This window comes from Schistocerca gregaria, chromosome 6 (genome assembly GCF_023897955.1).
Source record: "Schistocerca gregaria isolate iqSchGreg1 chromosome 6, iqSchGreg1.2, whole genome shotgun sequence".
Lineage (NCBI taxonomy): Eukaryota > Metazoa > Arthropoda > Insecta > Orthoptera > Acrididae > Schistocerca > Schistocerca gregaria.
In genome coordinates, this window is record NC_064925.1 from 520,796,824 (window position 1) to 520,815,062 (window position 18,239).

The 18,239-nt window shown below is 42.8% G+C and overlaps 1 protein-coding gene across 7 annotated transcripts in view; it reads right to left on the reverse strand.

Annotated features, from left to right (window-relative positions):
* Nucleotides 1–18,239, reverse strand: part of LOC126278000 (uncharacterized) — a 269,064-nt gene that overhangs the window by 189,854 nt on the left and 60,971 nt on the right. For all 7 annotated transcript variants that reach the window (XM_049977688.1, XM_049977683.1, XM_049977689.1 and 4 more), the window contains one exon: nt 10,250–10,359. In XM_049977688.1, coding sequence (XP_049833645.1) covers nt 10,250–10,359 — 110 coding nt within the window. The remainder of the gene's footprint in view (nt 1–10,249; nt 10,360–18,239) is intronic.

Below are 18,239 nucleotides of genomic sequence, written 5' to 3' on the forward strand. Positions count from 1 at the left end.
GTTGTTCGGGTTCTCCATTGATGATGATGTGCACCTCATATCTGAGGATATTCCGTATCAACAGCTGGATGGATTGTGTTCTGAATTTTCGTCCGTGTTCTCTGCTGGTCTGGGTTGTGCCAAGGATGTTGAAGCCCACATTACTCTTAAACCTATGGTAAGCTCTAAGTTTTTCCGGGCGCGCCCTATTCCGGTGGCGTTGCGTGCACCTGTCAAGGCTGAGCTAGACAGGTTAACAGCTTTAGGGATTCTCCTTCCAGTTACCTCCAGCGAATGGACATCGCCGATTGTGGTGGTTTCTAAACCAAACGGGAGTCTGCGATTGTGTGGTGACTTTAAAGCCACCATCAACGCTCAGAGCCTCGTTGACACTTATCCTCTTCCCCGTCCTGAGGAGTTGTTTACCAAGCTCGCTGGGGGCCAGTTCTTTTCCAAACTTGACTTATCGGAGGCGTACCATCAGTTGCCGTTGGATGCTACTTCCAAGGAATTTCTCGTTATCAACACTCCTTGTGGGTTGTATCAGTACCAGCGATTACCATTTGGCATCACTAGCGCACCGGCCATTTTTCAGCGGTTTTTGGAACAGCTCACGGCTTCCGTTCCCGGCTGCATAAACTATCTGGATGACATTGTTGTCACGGGAGCCTCCACTGAGGAGCACCTTCGTAATTTACGTTCACTGTTTCGGGTTTTGCATTCGGCTGGGTTGAGGTGCAATCTGGACAAGTCAGAGTTCTTCCAACCCTCCATCGAGTATCTTGGTTTCCACTTGTCCCGTGAGGGTATACGCCCTCTCCGTCAGCACGTTGCGGCCATTGACGCTCTACCCCGGCCGTCTACGGTCAAAGAACTTCAGGTGTTTCTAGGCAAGATTGCTTATTATCACAAATTCATTCCATCCGCAGCGGCGGTAGCTTATCCTCTGCATCAGCTGTTACGCAAAAACGTCCCCTTCTGTTGGTCCGTCGGGTGTGAGCAGGCTTCTGTCCGCCTGAAGGCTCATTTGCAGTCAGCGCCTTGTCTTGCCACATTCCGTCCGGGTCAGCACTTGGTTCTGGCGACTGACGCATCACAGTATGGCCTAGGGGCTGTTCTCGCCCATCGGTATGAGGATGGGTCGGAACGACCCATCGCCTATGCTTCCAAGACCCTCAACGAGGCGCAACGGCGTTACTCTCAAATCGAAAAGGAGATGCTCGCTATCATTTATGCTCTAAAAAAGTTCAGCGTTTTTTTGTATGGTTCTAAGTTTCACCTCATCACCGACCACAAACCGCTGGTCTCTCTGTTCAGCTCATCGGCGTCACTTCCTGATAAGGCAGCTCACCGCCTGCAACGTTGGACCTTATACTTGTCTCGTTTTCATTATGAGATTCACTATCGCCCCACGGCCCAGCACGCCAACGCTGATGCATTGTCGCGATTTCCGATGGGCCCCGACCCTGTTTTCGATCGTGATGAACTCCTCTGTTTCCACATTGATGAGGAAGAACGTTGTGCGGTCGAGGGCTTTCCACTTACAGGTTCGCAGGTCGCGTTGACTACTGCGCGGGACCCGGTCCTGCGTCGGGTGTTCGGTTTTGTTCAACGAGGTTGGCCGGACAGGACCAAGGGCCGGGCATCGGATCCCCTTCGCAACTACCATGCCTTGCGCCTTCGTCTGTCTGTTCGTGATGGTGTTGTTCTTCTGGCCACGGATGGCGCATCTCCACAGGTCGTGGTGCCAGCCTCTCTTCGCAAAGATGTTCTCAAACTGTTGCACGAAGGCCATTGGGGTATTTCTCGGACTAAGTCCCTGGCCCGCAAGCACGTTTATTGGCCCGGTATTGATTCGGACATCGCCCATATGGTTGCTGTGTGTGGCCAGTGTGCTCAACAACTGGCAGCACCTCGTACAATGCCCTCTCCGTGGCCTGATCCAGCTCAGCCATGGGAACGGGTGCACGCCGACTTTGCTGGCCCCTTCCTTGGTACTTATTGGCTACTGTTGATTGACGCCTTCTCGAAGTTTCCGTTTGTTGTTAGATGTCCGTCACCCACCACTGCGGCGACGACGCTGGCTTTGTCCAAAATCTTTGCACTAGAAGGTCTTCCATCCACGATTGTCACGGACAATGGCTCTCAGTTCTCTTCGCAGGCCTTCCGTGATTTTTGTACTGGACAAGGGGTTCATCATGTTACCGCACCTCCCTTCCATCCGCAATCGAATGGGGAGGTCGAGTGACTTGTCCGCACTTTCAAATGCCAGATGAAAAAATTCCTTAGTGATTTTTCCACAGATGACGCCCTGCTGCAATTTCTGAGTTCTTATCGCTTCACGCATCTGGGTGATCGCAGCCCTGCTGAACTCTTGCATGGCCGCCAACCGCGCACTCTACTGCAGCTGCTTCACCCTGTCAGGCCTTGTACTGTGTCCCCTAGTGCGGGAAAATATTCGGTGGGCGCCGACGTGTGGGCGCAAGGGTATGGATCTCGCCCTAAATGGATTCCAGGGGTGGTCAAGGCTCTTCGCGACCGCCGGCTTTGTGAAGTCCGTACGGGCGACGGCATGGTTGTTCGCCATTACGACCAGATGCGCCCACGAGTGGTGGCCACGCCTGTGCCACCGCCCCATCCTTCGCCTCCACCAGCCCGAGACGCCAGTCCTGTCACTGCTGCCGATCTACCGTCCGTGTTGATGCAGCCGCCGTTGCTGCTGCTTCTGAGTATGCCGGAACTGGCCCCGGTCGCGACGCCACCTTCGCCGGGACCCATCTCGCTGGAGCACAATCCCAGGTCCATGACACCTATGGATGCTGCTCCGGAGTTTTCACCCATCATCTCATCCAGGAGGCACGTTCCACGCACGAGCTTCCGTCCTGGACATTTTTGACCATACTCTCGTGTGTCTGCGCGGGATCTCCTCGGGGCCTCACAAGAGGCCATGGATGTCTCCGTGCTGTCCATGTCTCCAAGGAAGTGAGTGTTTTTTTTTTTTTTTTTTTCAAGGGGGGAAAAGTGTTGTGATAGTGCCACGACATTTAACAGTGCCGCCACGACAGTACGCACAAACAGCGATAGAGGTGCTCCGCAAATCGGCTGAGCGTGGGAGCGCCACCTAGCTACGAACGGCGCCGGCCGCATGTCACGGCACGGCAGTCGAATACGAGAGACTGAGTTGTAATCATGTGATCAGCTATTGTTTCTAAGAGAGAGTGTGAATATCCACGCAATTATTGTGATTAAAGGTTATAACAGTAACACAGTTTACCGAAACTGGTTATCCATAAAACTGTTTTATTGCAATCTTGGCTAAGAAGTTTTTCCTTCTCTTAAGAAATTAAATACAGATCATCCCTTCATACTCAGTATGAGTAAACTAATAGAACAAGTTGTTGAAATCCTAGGAGAAAGTAAACCACACATATTCCCAGACTACCTTCTCTACCCAGCAGTTCCTACCCCTGTAACCGACCCCGCTAAAAAACCTGCCCCATGCATCCCCCCACAAGCACCTACTCCAGCCCAGCTACTGATAAAACATACACAATTAAAGGCAGGGCCATGTGTGAAACTACACATGTCATTTATCAGCTGACATGCCTGCACTGCACAGCCTTTTACATTGGTATGACAACAACTAAACTGGCTGAGTGCATGAACGGACACAGACGAACTGTCTGCCTAGGAGACGTCCAATACCCAGTAGCGGAGCATGCCCTCCAGCATAATTCTAGGAACCTAGGAACCTGCTACACCGTATGTGCCATCTGGCTTCTCCCACCCAACACCAGTCCCTCTGAACTGTGGAGATGGGAACTTGCACTCCAGCACATCCTTTCATCCCGCCATCCCCCTGGACTGAACCTACGTTAAACAACCTCACTCCCAATTACAGCTTCAGTCTTCTCCTCTTTCCCTTTCCTCTTTAGCCATTCATGCATCTTTTCATCCTACATCTTTATACTATATACCTCTTTACTTCTGTATGCATCCTCTTTGGTTTGAAGCTGGCACAGTACTTACAATAGAATATCTTTGGCTTCCCTCTAACAACCACACCTCCATCCTTGCTACCCTCCCTGTTTTCCTTTCCCTGTTGCTTCATAACCTGGGTTGTGAGTAACTAAATCCACTTTCCCTTCTTCCCTTTCTTTCCCCTCTCTCCTCCCTGATGAAGGAACATTTATTCCGAAAGCTAGGAACGTAAATTTTCGGTTGTTTTTTGTGTATCTATCGGCTCTACTGAGCTGAGGTAAGTACTGGCCAGTCCCTCTATCTCTTTGTTAGCATTTGTTTCACATCTTTATGTGAGATTTTCAATTAATTATTAGAACATAAGTTTTTAGGTGTTTTGAGTGATGAACATATCATTTGGAAAAAGCATATCAGCTATATCTGTAAAAAGGTTACCAGTAATATTTACTTATTAAAACATCTTGAAAATAAAATATGCCCTCCTGTCCTGAAACAAGTGTCCTACGGTTTAATCCACTCACATCTGCAATGTGAGACTGAGGTTTGGGGTGTGGCAACACAAGTCTAGATGGATAGTATTTTCAGGCTTCAAAAGAGAGCAGTTAGGATAACTGCTAATACAAGCAAACACCAGTCCTGCAGTGACTACTTCAAAAATTATAATTTACTGACTGTGTATTCAATTTGTGTCCTAAAGGCTATAATGTTTGAAAAAGAGAATGATGAATAAGTGTAATGACCAAAGACATCCATTATTACAAGGAGGTTTGAAAAGTTCTCAGAACAGAATATAAAACAAGTACATACATCACTGAAATGGTTTTTATTTTTTAATGTAGTCTCTTGTAGATTAATGCACTTGGTCCAATGACATTCCACTGTCTTAGCGATCCTATCTCGAAAATGAGTTTCCTCCAGGGCTGCAAAACAGTTGTCAACTCCTGCTATCAATTCTTCGTTTGAAGTGAATCTTCGTCCAACAAGAAAAATTTTCAGTTTTGGGAACAGATGGAAGTCTGATGGAGCAATATCAGGTGAAAAAGGCAGGTGTGGCAACAATTCATACCTTAGTTCATGTAATTTTGCCACGGCGATGGCACTTGTGTGGGCGCACATTGTCTTGATGGAAGATGACTTTCTTCCTTGCTAAACCTGGCCTTTTTTCGTGCATCTTTTATTGCAATTTGTCCACGAGGTTAGCATTGTATTCTCCAGTAATTGTTTGCCCAGTGGGAGATAATCTACAAACAGAATCCCTTTGCATCCCAGAACACTTATGCCATGACCTTTCCCGCCGAAGGAATTGACTTTGCTTTCTTTGGTGGCAAAGAATCAGGATGTTTCCACTGCTTTGACTGTTGTTTTGTCTCTGGGGTACAGTAGTGCAACCCACAAACCAGCACAAAAAATCTTGTTCGTTTCTCCTAAAACGGACCAAACATTGTTCCAATATGTACAATCTCATGCATTTTTGATCCAGTGTCAAGAGTCGCGGCACCCGTATTGCAGATAATCATATGGCAAGTGTGACCAATTTCACACACTTTCAATTAGCAATCCTCCATGACCATTTTGTGCACTTTTGCAATGATTTCTGGAGTACTGACACATCTGGCTGACTACTGCATGGATCATCATCTAAGCTGTCCCGACCACATTTAAATTCATTTGTCCACTTGGCAACAGTTGAATATGAAAGAGCAGAGCCCTAAGTGTATTCTCAAGTACTTAATCAGTGCTCAAATCTCAATTTTTTCCATATTCGCAAATCACTATGCAGGAATAACAACAGAACCACGTCACCGCCACAGCTCTCTTCCAAGAGCACTGACGTGGCACATGTTTACAGGCAACAGTCCAATGAATATCATGTGAACAACTCATTGCTCTAGTGCTGACCTCTCGTGGTGATTCTGAGAACTTTTCAAACCACCCTCGTACAATACACAAACCAGATGTGACTATCATAGGATACTGACTAATAAACAAACTGTAGATCACAGTCTCTTCGAAACTGGGAGACAGTTCTATAATAAGTTGCCAAATAATACAAATCAACTCCAAGGCAATCATTTTAAGGGCAAGTTGAAACAGCTGTTAACTGAAAGATGTTTCTACTCATTTAAAGAATTTTGGTCTGCAATACAGACAGTTCTACTTTTATATACTGCAGTGTATTAGTGGGAGTAAATGTTTATATAAGGGTATATGATGTGCTACTTACTATATATATTAATTATATGTATAACATGATATTATTGTTATAAAAGCACAAAAAATGACGATGTCCAAGACTGTAAAATTAATATAGACAAATAAAGATAATAATTATTACTGTTATTATCTGTAGCTTTTACCAGACAGTACCTACAACAGCATTATATGCAAAATGTCTAATTACTTTTAACATTGTTTGACAAGTCATTAGCATACAGATCAGAAGGGTCATAATACACTTTCTTGAAGAACAATGAAGTTACTTCCACATTTGTTGATGATTCTCCATGTAAGATAACATGCTGTGTCCTGCCTACCAAGAACTGTCCAATTCAGTCACAAATTTCATTTGATAATCCATATGATTATACTTTTGTTAATAATTGCTGACAAGGTGCTGAATCAAATGCTTTTCATAAATCAAGAAATACTGCATCCAACTGCTTTCTTTGAACCATGGCTTTCGAGGTGTCATGTGAGAAAAGTTAGAGTCAGAATTTACATGACCAATGTTTCAGCATCTGTGCTGATTGACAAAGAGGATGTCACTGTGTTCAAGATACATCATTACAGTTGAGTATGTTCTAAGAGTCTACAAGGTATGGATGTCAGTGAGACTATACAATATGAGGCATGTCTGGAAAGTAGGTATCGTTTTGTTCCAAGCAACCATAGCACTAGTGTCCCAGTTCCACATGTTCATACTCATCTCACTGGTTCATTGTCTTTCCATGGACAATACTTTAGCCAGAATGTGTTGTGTTTAAATCTGTTAGAGATCATTCAAAGTGTTTAAGACAATCTTTGAGCCTGAAGACAGTGAAATGTGTCTGTAATACTTTTTTTTTAATGCAAAGAATGTTAAGCCAGCTGAAATTCATTATCAACTTGTAGAGATTTATGGTGAAAATGTAATGATTGATGCAATGATGAGAAAGTGAGTGAGACAAATCAATGATAGACTAACCAATGTTCATGATGAAGCAGAGAATAGATGGCCTTTTGTTGTCAATGATGGTTTGGTTAAGAAAGTGAATGAGAAAGTATGTGAAAAGAGATGGATCATAACAACAATGTTTTGTGACAAGTTTCTACACACTTCAAAAACTGTTTTGCATGAGATTGTCACAAACTGCATAAATTTTTACAAATTTCTTTCCTGTTGGTTTCTGAAAATACTTACGAATGACCACAAAATGAAGAAACTTGGCACAGTACTTTGACTTTTCTTATCCAATACAGTGATGATGGAGATGAATTCTTAAACAGAATTGTGACTGGCGATGAAACTTGGGTCTGTCATGTCATTCCAGAATCAAAAGAACAATTGGTGGGGTGGAGGTACTTACAACCCCCCCACCCAAAACAAAAAAAATTCAAAACAACATTGACAGCACAAAAAATCATGTGCAATGTGTTCTGGGACAGACAAGGCATTCTGCTTGTTGAGTTCCTTCCTGGAGGTGAAACCGTCAATACAGTACCATACTGAGAAAACTTTGATGTGCAATTCAAAACAAGAGGCATGCAATGCTCAATCAAGGAATTGTGTTACTTCAATGACATCCCCATTCTGCTGGTGTTAATCAAAACCTTACTGTACAGTTTTGGAGCAGTTCAATCACCAATTGTACAGTACCTATCTTGCACCTTCTGACTACCGCTTGTGAAGTGTGATTTTGGAGGAAGACATTTTGACGGCAATGAAAATGCAAAAAACAGTGATCTGCAGTAGTTGTCTTCCCTGGTAACATATTTTTATGAAGAGGGCAAAGAAAAGTTGGTTTCCCATTACAAAATATGTCTGAACAATGGTGGCAACTACGTCGAAAAATAATTTAAGAAATGCTCTATCTTGTAAAAGACAAATTTTAGTTTGAAAAAAGTGTTTAATGTGTTTTTTTTCCCAAAACAGTATTTACTTTCTGGGGATGCCTCTTAGTTTCATGGATCACTTCTGCTATCCTGGCTGTAAATGGGTATGACCTGTGCTTTCTTCCAACCACTAGGTACAGATTTTTGCTGAAGTGATCTATGGTTAAAAGTGTCGCTGAAGTGATTTATGGTTGAAAGGGAGGTTAGCTGCAAATTCGGTATGGAATCAGACAGGGATTCCATCCAGCACTGGAGCCTAGTTCCATTATAGCAATGTTAGCTGTTTCTTAATGCCACTGACACTAGTAATAATAATAACAATAATAATAATAATAATAATAATAATAATATAGATTTTATTGTCTTTAGACTGTTACAGCATCTGACAACGTCAAATGAAGATACAGTTTATGAAACAGTGTGATAAAGTATTGGCTACTTAAAATATTTTAACTTATATTACAATAAATGTACATTGGGTCATCTGTTGGTTTACTGCATTTTACAGTTGAAGAATTCATTGATGTCATAGAACGAGTGGGCAATTAACCATTCATGCCGTCTTTCTTTGAATGTATGTTCAGGAAGATCCTGTATAGCATGTGGCAGCTTATTAAATAGTTTGTGCCCTGTGACTTCATAGCTATTTATTGATTTTAATAATCTGTGGTAATGCGTGTATTTGTGTTTGATGCTTCTTGTATGGTAACAATGTACATTTTCTCTAAGTTTCACATCTTATAGGTTGTTAGATTAAGACATCGTATATATAGAGGTTTATTACTGTCATACTTTTTTGTTCAGTAAATAAGGGTTTGTGGTGAGCCTTATGTGAAGAATTTGCAATTATCGCAATGGCTTTCTTCTGCAATAGTAGGATGTCATGTATATGATTATAATTACCCTACAAGATAATGCCATAGGATATTATACTTTGGAAAAATGCTAAATAAGATGATCTGGCATGTTTCAGGTACACAATTTCTGAGTTGTCTTAATAAATAAATTATTCTAGATAGTTTACATGCTGGCCCCAGGACAATTTTTTGTCTAAATAAACTCCCAGGAATTTAACAGAACTAGGGTCATCAGATACTGGCTTGTCTCTTACAGTGAAGATTATCTGCTGAGTTTCATTTTCATTTAGCAAGAAACCATTTGCTCTGAACCAATATGCTGCATGAGTGAGTGTATTTTCAGCTCAGGTTTTAAGATCTTTAATATTGTTACTGCTAAGTAGGAAAGTTGTATCATCTGCATACAATACAGTGGTGGATCTAATAAATGAGGAGAGGTCATTGATCATTATCAGAAACTAGTATCTATATCACCAACCTTTGCAGAGGGGTGAGAATTAAACTGGTGCAGTACTCCATTTGAAAACAGAGTTCAGCCTCTGCTTTCACTTCTCTACCCTCAATTTTGATCCCTATGTAATCCCAGAGTGTCACTGCATTAACCTTAGTGCCATTGACAGCTATACATATGAGCAGAATATCTTAGGTTTTTATGAGAAATCTTTCAATAAGATTCTGCTGTAGCAGTCACTGAACGCTGTGCATATTCCCCTTTTAACGAACAAGTGATTATCAGTCAGTATCTCTGTATCTACAGCTGTTTATTTTGTTTTGCGCCTATTTGCAGTTGTTCCTTTTGAAATTTTCTTCCAGAGGCTGTGTACCACTGAGGCCCCTCACATAATAAACTGTCTACAAGTGTTTGGTCAACTATTCTTCTAAAGTTGAGCCACACATTTGAGGAAAACACATTGTGATGTCATAGAAAAACTAAAAATTGGATAACAGAACCCATACAGATTACAGAACAATATGCACAATGATATGGACCTGAAGTGAACTGAAAGTTAACGAAAACAGAGGCTCCTGTGATAGCAAATGAAATTAGTTTCATACCTACAAACTATCACATAATACACACACACACACACACACACACACACACACACACACAGCTTCATTTTTAAACTACCAAGTAACTCTACAAATGAGGCAATGGAGCAAGCACATGGAGAAAGTTAAGGGGTCAAATGATAATTTGTACCTTCATTCATTGTGCACTAATGTAAATTCAAAACTATTTTAATTATTGTTTATATTTCTGCCAATGTGACTGCACTTTGTACATGTCATTCTTGCAATAAATTTCTTATTCACTCACAGCAGGTTTTCTTACCTACCATGATGTACAAGTGCTTGAACATAGTGTCACCAATTCTCTGAAGTCCCATCCGAACCATATTCTGGAACATATCTACCAGCCACCTTCTTTCTTCTGGTGACATGTATCCTGTACAGAAAAATCATTTATAAAAGAAAATCACAGACTCTACACACACATAAACAAGGTTTACTACTACTACTACTTCTACTACTTCATTATTATTGTACACATTACTACCACAATGCATAATCTGTGAGACAAAATGTATGCTACATATCTGGTGCAACAGCTACTTTTAGGGCATATATGTGTACAATATAACAGGCTTCAACAGCAAACACTATAAGCAAATAATTATATTGTTCACCAAAAACTAGATGTCAGGGAGAGAGGAAAAAATCACAGATGTGGAGAGAATAGAAAAGCCATAATGTTGCCTTGAGCTGTCAGGTATCACTCAGGCAACAAGTAACATTTCTTCCTAGGCAACCTGAAGTCACTGTTATTCTCTTGAGTATTAATCCATATACTAGAAATAAATCTAAAATAAATAAGGTTGTGCAACACACCTACACAGGTGTCATCTGAGACACATGCCTCACAGTAAAACACTTGTAACGAAGGATAAGAGACCAATCACTACCAAAACTTTCAAAATAAATGCAAAAGGTAGAACCTCCACAACAGGGACCAAAACAAGGGCCACTCTTCCCCATTTCCCACATACTTCATAAGCACAAGTCATAAGAACAACACCAAAGCAGAAGTAAACCAAATGCAGATTGTTCACATCAGAAAATAAAATGAGACAAATGTCCCATATGGTCATTTTACTTTGACAGATAACAGTAACAACAGAAGTCTCTGTTGCATCAAAATGTTGACTGCAAAAATCCCTGCAACAGTCATTCACTTCATTCCTGCTTTATGAAATCTTTTTCCATAGTAATTGTAATTTCATAGTTAGACTTACAGGTGCAAATCACAATTGAGTAAATATGCAGGGTGTCTCAAAATAATCTTTACAACTTTGCCACATATATTTCTGAAATGGGACGAGGTAGAAATAAATGCTCCACCTCCCACTCCTCCACCAACAGCAGATGGAAAAGTGTTTGGAATGGCACACCCAGGTCCAGCTGAACCCCATTAGATATTTTTTCTATTTGGGGCTTTGTGAAGTATGCTGTCTACAAGAGACCGGTACAGAACCTGCAGGAACTGTGGGCTCACATCAGAGCAGCAACTGCACACATTAATGAGGACAAGCTAGGTTGGATATGGGAGGAACTGGAATATAACTTAGATATCCTGTGTGCTACAGATGGCACACACAATGAACTTCGTTAATCAACTGCTAAAACTTCAAGAACGAGTGAGTGAGTGAGTTAGTTAGTTAGTTAACAATGAACTTCGTTAATCAACTGCTAAAACTTCAAGAACGAGTGAGTGAGTGAGTTAGTTAGTTAGTTAGTTAGTTAGTGTGTGTGTGTGTGTGGCCACACTTTCCTGAAATATATGTCATCATAGTTGTAAAGCTCATTCTGGAACTTTTTGTCTACTGAAAGTTGGTTAACAAGACACCATATTAATGATAACAATGTATAATCAAACAATGGAAAGTTCAGGATGGAATGTAACAATACGAGAGAAGGAAAGTTGTTACTCACCATACAGTGGAGATGCTGAGCCGCGATAGCCACAATAAAAAGATTCACACAGACATAGCTTTCGGCCATTAAGGCCTTTGTCAGCAGTAGACACACGCGCGCGCACACACACACACACACACACACACACACACACACACACACACACACACACACTCGTGCAAGCTACTGTTGACAACGGCCTTAATGGCCAAAAGCAATGTCTGTGTGAATCTTTTTATTGTGTCTATTGCGGCTCAGCATCTCTGCTATATGGTGAGTAGCAACTTTCCTTCTCTCGTATTACAACAATGTACACTCCTGGAAATTGAAATAAGAACACCGTGAATTCATTGTCCCAGGAAGGGGAAACTTTATTGACACATTCCTGGGGTCAGATACATCACATGATCACACTGACAGAACCACAGGCACATAGACACAGGCAACAGAGCATGCACAATGTCGGCACTAGCACAGTGTATATCCACCTTTCGCAGCAATGCAGGCTGCTATTCTCCCATGGAGACGATCGTAGAGATGCTGGATGTAGTCCTGTGGAACGGCTTGCCATGCCATTTTCACCTGGCACCTCAGTTGGACCAGCGTTCGTGCTGGACGTGCAGACCGCGTGAGACGACGCTTCATCCAGTCCCAAACATGCTCAATGGGGGACAGATCCGGAGATCTTGCTGGCCAGGGTAGTTGACTTACACCTTCTAGAGCACGTTGTGTGGCACGGGATACATGCGGACATGCATTGTCCTGTTGGAACAGCAAGTTCCCTTGCCGGTCTAGGAATGGTAGAACGATGGGTTCGATGACGGTTTGGATGTACCGTGCACTATTCAGTGTCCCATCGACAGTCACCAGAGGTGTACGGCCAGTGTAGGAGATCGCTCCCCACACCATGATGCCAGGTGTAGGCCCTGTGTGCCTCGGTCGTATGCAGTCCTGATTGTGGCGCTCACCTGCACGGCGCCAAACACGCATACGACCATCATTGGCACCAAGGCAGAAGCGAATCTCATCGCTGAAGACGACACGTCTCCATTCGTCCCTCCATTCACGCCTGTCGTGACACCACTGGAGGCGGGCTGCACCATGTTGGGGCGTGAGCGGAAGACGGCCTAATGGTGTGCGGGACCATAGCCCAGCTTCATGGAGACGGTTGCGAATGGTCCTCGCCGATACCCCAGGAGCAACAGTGTCCCTAATTTTCTGGGAAGTGGCGGTGCGGTCCCCTACGGCACTGCGTAGGATCCTACGGTCTTGGCGTGCATCCGTGCGTCACTGCGGTCCGGTCCCAGGTCGACGGGCACGTGCACCTTCCACCGACCACTGGCGACAACATCGATGTACTGTGGAGACCTCACGCCCCACGTGTTGAGCAATTCGGCGGTACGTCCACCCGGCCTCCCGCATGCCCACTATACGCCCTCGCTCAAAGTCCGTCAACTGCACATACGGTTCACGTCCACGCTGTCGTGGCATGCTACCAGTGTTAAAGACTGCGATGGAGCGCCGTATGCCACGGCAAACTGGCTGACACTGACGGCACGAATGCTGCGCAGCTAGCGCCATTCGACGGCCAACACCGCGGTTCCTGGTGTGTCCGCTGTGCCGTGCGTGTGATCATTGCTTGTACAGCCCTCTCGCAGTGTCCGGAGCAAGTATGGTGGGTCTGACACACCGGTGTCAATGTGTTCTTTTTTCCATTTCCAGGAGTGTATAATGCGGATAATTCTGAAATTGCAGTGGATGCAAACCAATTGTACACAAAGAAACACTTGAGCCCTTACACCTACTTACATTAAATATTATCTGCCCCCAGCTACCTGTCCAATATCAAACCTGCCATTTTAATAACTTCAACACTCTTCTTCTGTTGAGTCATCAGCCTGACTGGTTTGATGCGGCCTACCATGAATTCCTCCCCTGCACGAACCTCTTCATCTCAGAATAGCACTTGCATCCTACATCCTCAGTTATTTGGGGGATATATCCATACCTCTATCTTCTCCTACAGTTTTACCCTCTACATTTCACTCTAGTACTGAGGTTATTCGCTGATGTCATAACACATGTCCTCTCATCCTGTCCCTTCTTCTCAGCGTTTGCTGTATGTTCCTGCCTTCATTGATTCTGCAGAGAACGAACTTACTCACAACTAATCCTACATCTACATACATACTCCATAACCCAATGTATGGTGTATGGCAGAGAGTACCATGTGCCACTACTAGTCATTTCCTTTCCTCTTCCACTCACAAATGCAGCAAGGGAAAAACAACTGTCTATATGCCTCTTTACCAGTCCTAATTTCTCTTACAGTGTACTCGTGATCCTTATGTGAAGTATAAGTTGGCAGCAGTAGGACTGTTCGGCAGTAGCTGCAAATGCCTTTTCTCTAAATTTTCTCAATAGTGTTTCATGAAAAGAACTTCATCTATTTCGATTCAAGTTGACAAAGCATCTGTGTAACACTTGGATGTTGATCACATCTACCAGTAAGGAATCTAGCAGCACACATCTGAATTGCTTTGATATCTTTCTTTAATCTGACCCCATGGGGATCTCAAATACTTGAGCAGTATTCAAAAGAATGGATTGTTCAAGTGTTCTAGATGTGTTTTCCTTTGCAGATGTGCAACACTTCCTTAGAACTCTCCCAATGAACTGAAGTCGACCATTTACCTTCCCTACTACCATTCTTACATGCTTATTCCAATGAGTAATGCTTTCTAAATCCTTGCTGATTTGTGGACAGAAGCTCTGATTTATCAAGGAAATTTATTATATTCAAATTTTGCAGAGAACAGTGGAAATGAACACAGTTTTCCAGCCTTATGAACTGCTTTGCAGTATTTTCTGCAGGTTCCTTTGTCACTGTAATATAAGGAGATTTCTTCTTCTTCTTCTTCTTCTTGCGTTACAGCCTCTGTAGGACCACAGGCAGCCCCTTCGTGGACTGCATTTTCCTCTTCTTCTCTCAGAACCTCTTCATTCTTTCTCTTCTTCTCTCCCGCTCTTCTTCCGAGATCTTCAGTTTCCGTTTCTCCTGTTGGCTCCACTGATGACACACTAATCTTTTCCTGTATTCTTCTCTGTCATTGATCTCTGGCATATTGGTCGGTGTATATTTGTTCCTCCAATCTTCCTTTCCTTCAACCTTGATACCCAATTCCAACCAGTCCTTCCGAAGTTCAACAACCCACTTGGTTCCTGTCTTTCCCCTTGTCCTCCCTGTTTTTCCCACACTCTCTTCGTCATTCTGTCCATACTCATCCTAACTACATGTCCAGCAAACCTTCCCCTTTTGAATCTGATTTCCCTGGATATTGTTCTCATGTTCCAGTACAATTCTTCCCTAGGTCTTCGCATCCACCTCTTTTGGGACCTAGTATTTTTCTTGGTATTTTTCTCTCTTCTTTCTCTAGTTGTTCTGAACCATTTCTTCCTAGTGTCATCATCTCAGCAGCATATAATACTGCATTCCTCTCTGTTGCCTTTTAGTGGCTTATCTTTGCCTCTGAGGATATATTCTTTTTATTGTATATCTCTCTCATCATGCAGAAGACTGACCTCATCTTCTTTATCCTCTCTGTTATTCCCTCCTTGCTCCTGTTCCTTCCTGTTATAAATTCTCCCAGGTATTTAAATTTGTCCGTCATTTGCACAGTGCCTTCCGGTGTTTCCCAGTCTGCAGTGATATTTAATGTCTTCATCTTGTTATAGGCGATCCTCAGTCTCACCGTGGCAACCTTACTTAAGTTGTCGAGTTGTGTCTTTGCGTCTTCTTCCGTCTCACTTACTATTGCTATGTCATCTGCAGAGGCTAGGCAGTCCACTTGAGCCCTGTTGTCCTTTTTGTCCCCCACATGGGTCTTTGGTATTCCCATTTCCTCGTTTATTGCTCTCCACTGCCTGATCACTTCGTCCAGTGCTATACTGAACACCAATGGTGACAATCATCTCCCTGTTTAACACCAGTCTTGATCTCAAATTCTTATGACAGTGCTCCTCTGAATCACGCCCTTGCTTTTGTGTCTGTCAGAATTTCTTTTATGAGTTCTTGTATAGTTCCATCACGTCCTCTTTTCTTCAGGATCCTAACAAGAGTCAGACTGTCGATGGAGTCATATGCCTTTGTGACGTCGATGAAGGTTATTACTGTCTGTCTGTTTTTTAAGGCCCTATGTTCTATCAGCTGCTTCAGGATAAATATCTGTTCTATACAACCTCTTCCCTTCCTGAATCCCACTTGGTAGTCGTCAACTGTGCTTTCTACCTGTTCTTCTACTCTCTTCAGCAATAGTTTTGACAGCACCTTGTATCTGACATCTAGTACCGATATTCCTCTGTAGTTGTTTGCATCTCTCTTGTCCCCCTTCTTATGAATTGGTACTACAATTGCATTCTTCTATCCTTCTGGCGACTTCTTTGTTCTCCAGATCTGGTGAATTATGTTGGTCATGTTGTCTATTGCTTTGTCGCCTCCCCACTTTATCATCTCGGCTGCTATACCATCTTCTCCAGTTGCCTTATTATTCTTTAGACTGCTTATGGCCTGTGCGACTTCATCCCTTGTTGGAGGGCGTGGCTCTCTCTATCTCCTATGTCAGTCCCCAGTTCCAGCTCTTCTTCAGGTGGTTCACAGTTCAGCAGGTCGTGAAAGTGCTCTGTAAAAATCTGACAGTTCTCCTTCGCACTAACAGCCAGCTCCCATTTCTTATCTCTTAAAAACAGTTCTCTACTCTTGTATCCACTCAGACTGTTTTTAAATTTCCCGAAAAAGTGTCTGCTGTTGTTTTTCCTGAAGTTGGTCTCAATCTCACCCAGTTCCTGCTTCATCTTCTGTCTTCTGGTCCATCTTATTGTTCAGGTCACTTCCTTTCTTGCTCCTAAGAAAACTTCCCATTTTTCTGGGTCCTTCTTGCTGCTCCAGTCTCTCCAGGCTTTCCTGTGAGTCTCTACCGCTTCCTCACACTCCTTGTTCCACCACCAATGCTTCTGTTTCTTTTCTTCCTTTACCCATAGTTCAGCCTGTTTCACCATATTTCGCTTCATGTCATACCATTCACTGAATGGTTCAATTCCTTCTTCATATCTGGATCAATTGTATCTTAATTTGTCTCTGTCTACCTTTATGTTTTCTGTTCTTCTATTTGTCTGTGGCAGTCTGTAAGTTAGTGATCTGATTCTATTCTTGTGTTCTTTCTGACCTTTGTGTTCATGATCTCTTTAGCATTTGTTCAGCTGATTGCTATGTGGTCAATTTGGAATTCTCCACGGCAGGTGCATGGGTTTGCCCATATCTTTTTCTTACACGGTTTGGCCCTGAAGTGTGTTGTCATTAATCTCATTTTGTGTTCTTGACACAGTTCAATTAGTCTTGCTCCTTTTTTGTTTGTCTGCTGGTGTGCAGGGTACTCACTCACTACTCCTTTATGTTGCTTCTCACTTCCAATCTGTGCATTATGATCTCCTACAAATATCTTTACATGTCTATATGGTATGTTTTACTGTGTATCATCTAGCTCTTCCCAGAAACTATCTGCAAATTTCTTGTCTTTCCTGTTCTTGTCATTTGTAGGTGCATGTCCAATTATTATTGTATACTTCCCCCCCCCCCCCCCCCCCCCCCCCCCCCCGCTTGAAATGTCAACAATTCTGGTATTTAAAGCAACTCATCAATATGGACACACCAAATCTTACCTTCATCCTGTGCAAACCAGCCATGATGTATTCTGGCAACACCAGTAAATTAAAAATAAACATAAATGCTGCTGCTTCCTCTGGCTTGCCGTTTACTCTCTTTGTAATTTTTCAAAGACCAGTTGCATCATCTTTTTCCCATATAACTTGCAATTACTGAAGCTCCATTACAATCAATTCACTACAGGAAGCAACATCCTTGTTGAAATCCAGGCTGTTGTGAAACTCCGTTACAATGGGGTAGTTAATAACCATTTCTGCATTTTGTATCTTCTCAACTTGCTGAGAAGTAGATACTTCTACAAAGCAATGTACCATTCCTAAGTCTTTTTACGGATTTAAGTGTTCCAGTGGTATGCAAAGCTATATGAGTATACAATGATGAAATCTTTTAAAATACACTGTCACCTTCTCTTCTCATTGTAATAAAAACATTCATAGCTATTTTAAGACCTTAAATACTCATAGGACTATCTTCAAAAGATCTTTTGGTTGCATTGGTGGGAATATCACACAACAGGTCACCAGAACAGCTGAGAGTGTTTCCATGCAATGCAAGATACATTTGACATCACATGAGCATCTAGTGAAACAATGGTTAATCCAAGAGTCCCATATTATCTGGGTATGACTGCTTCA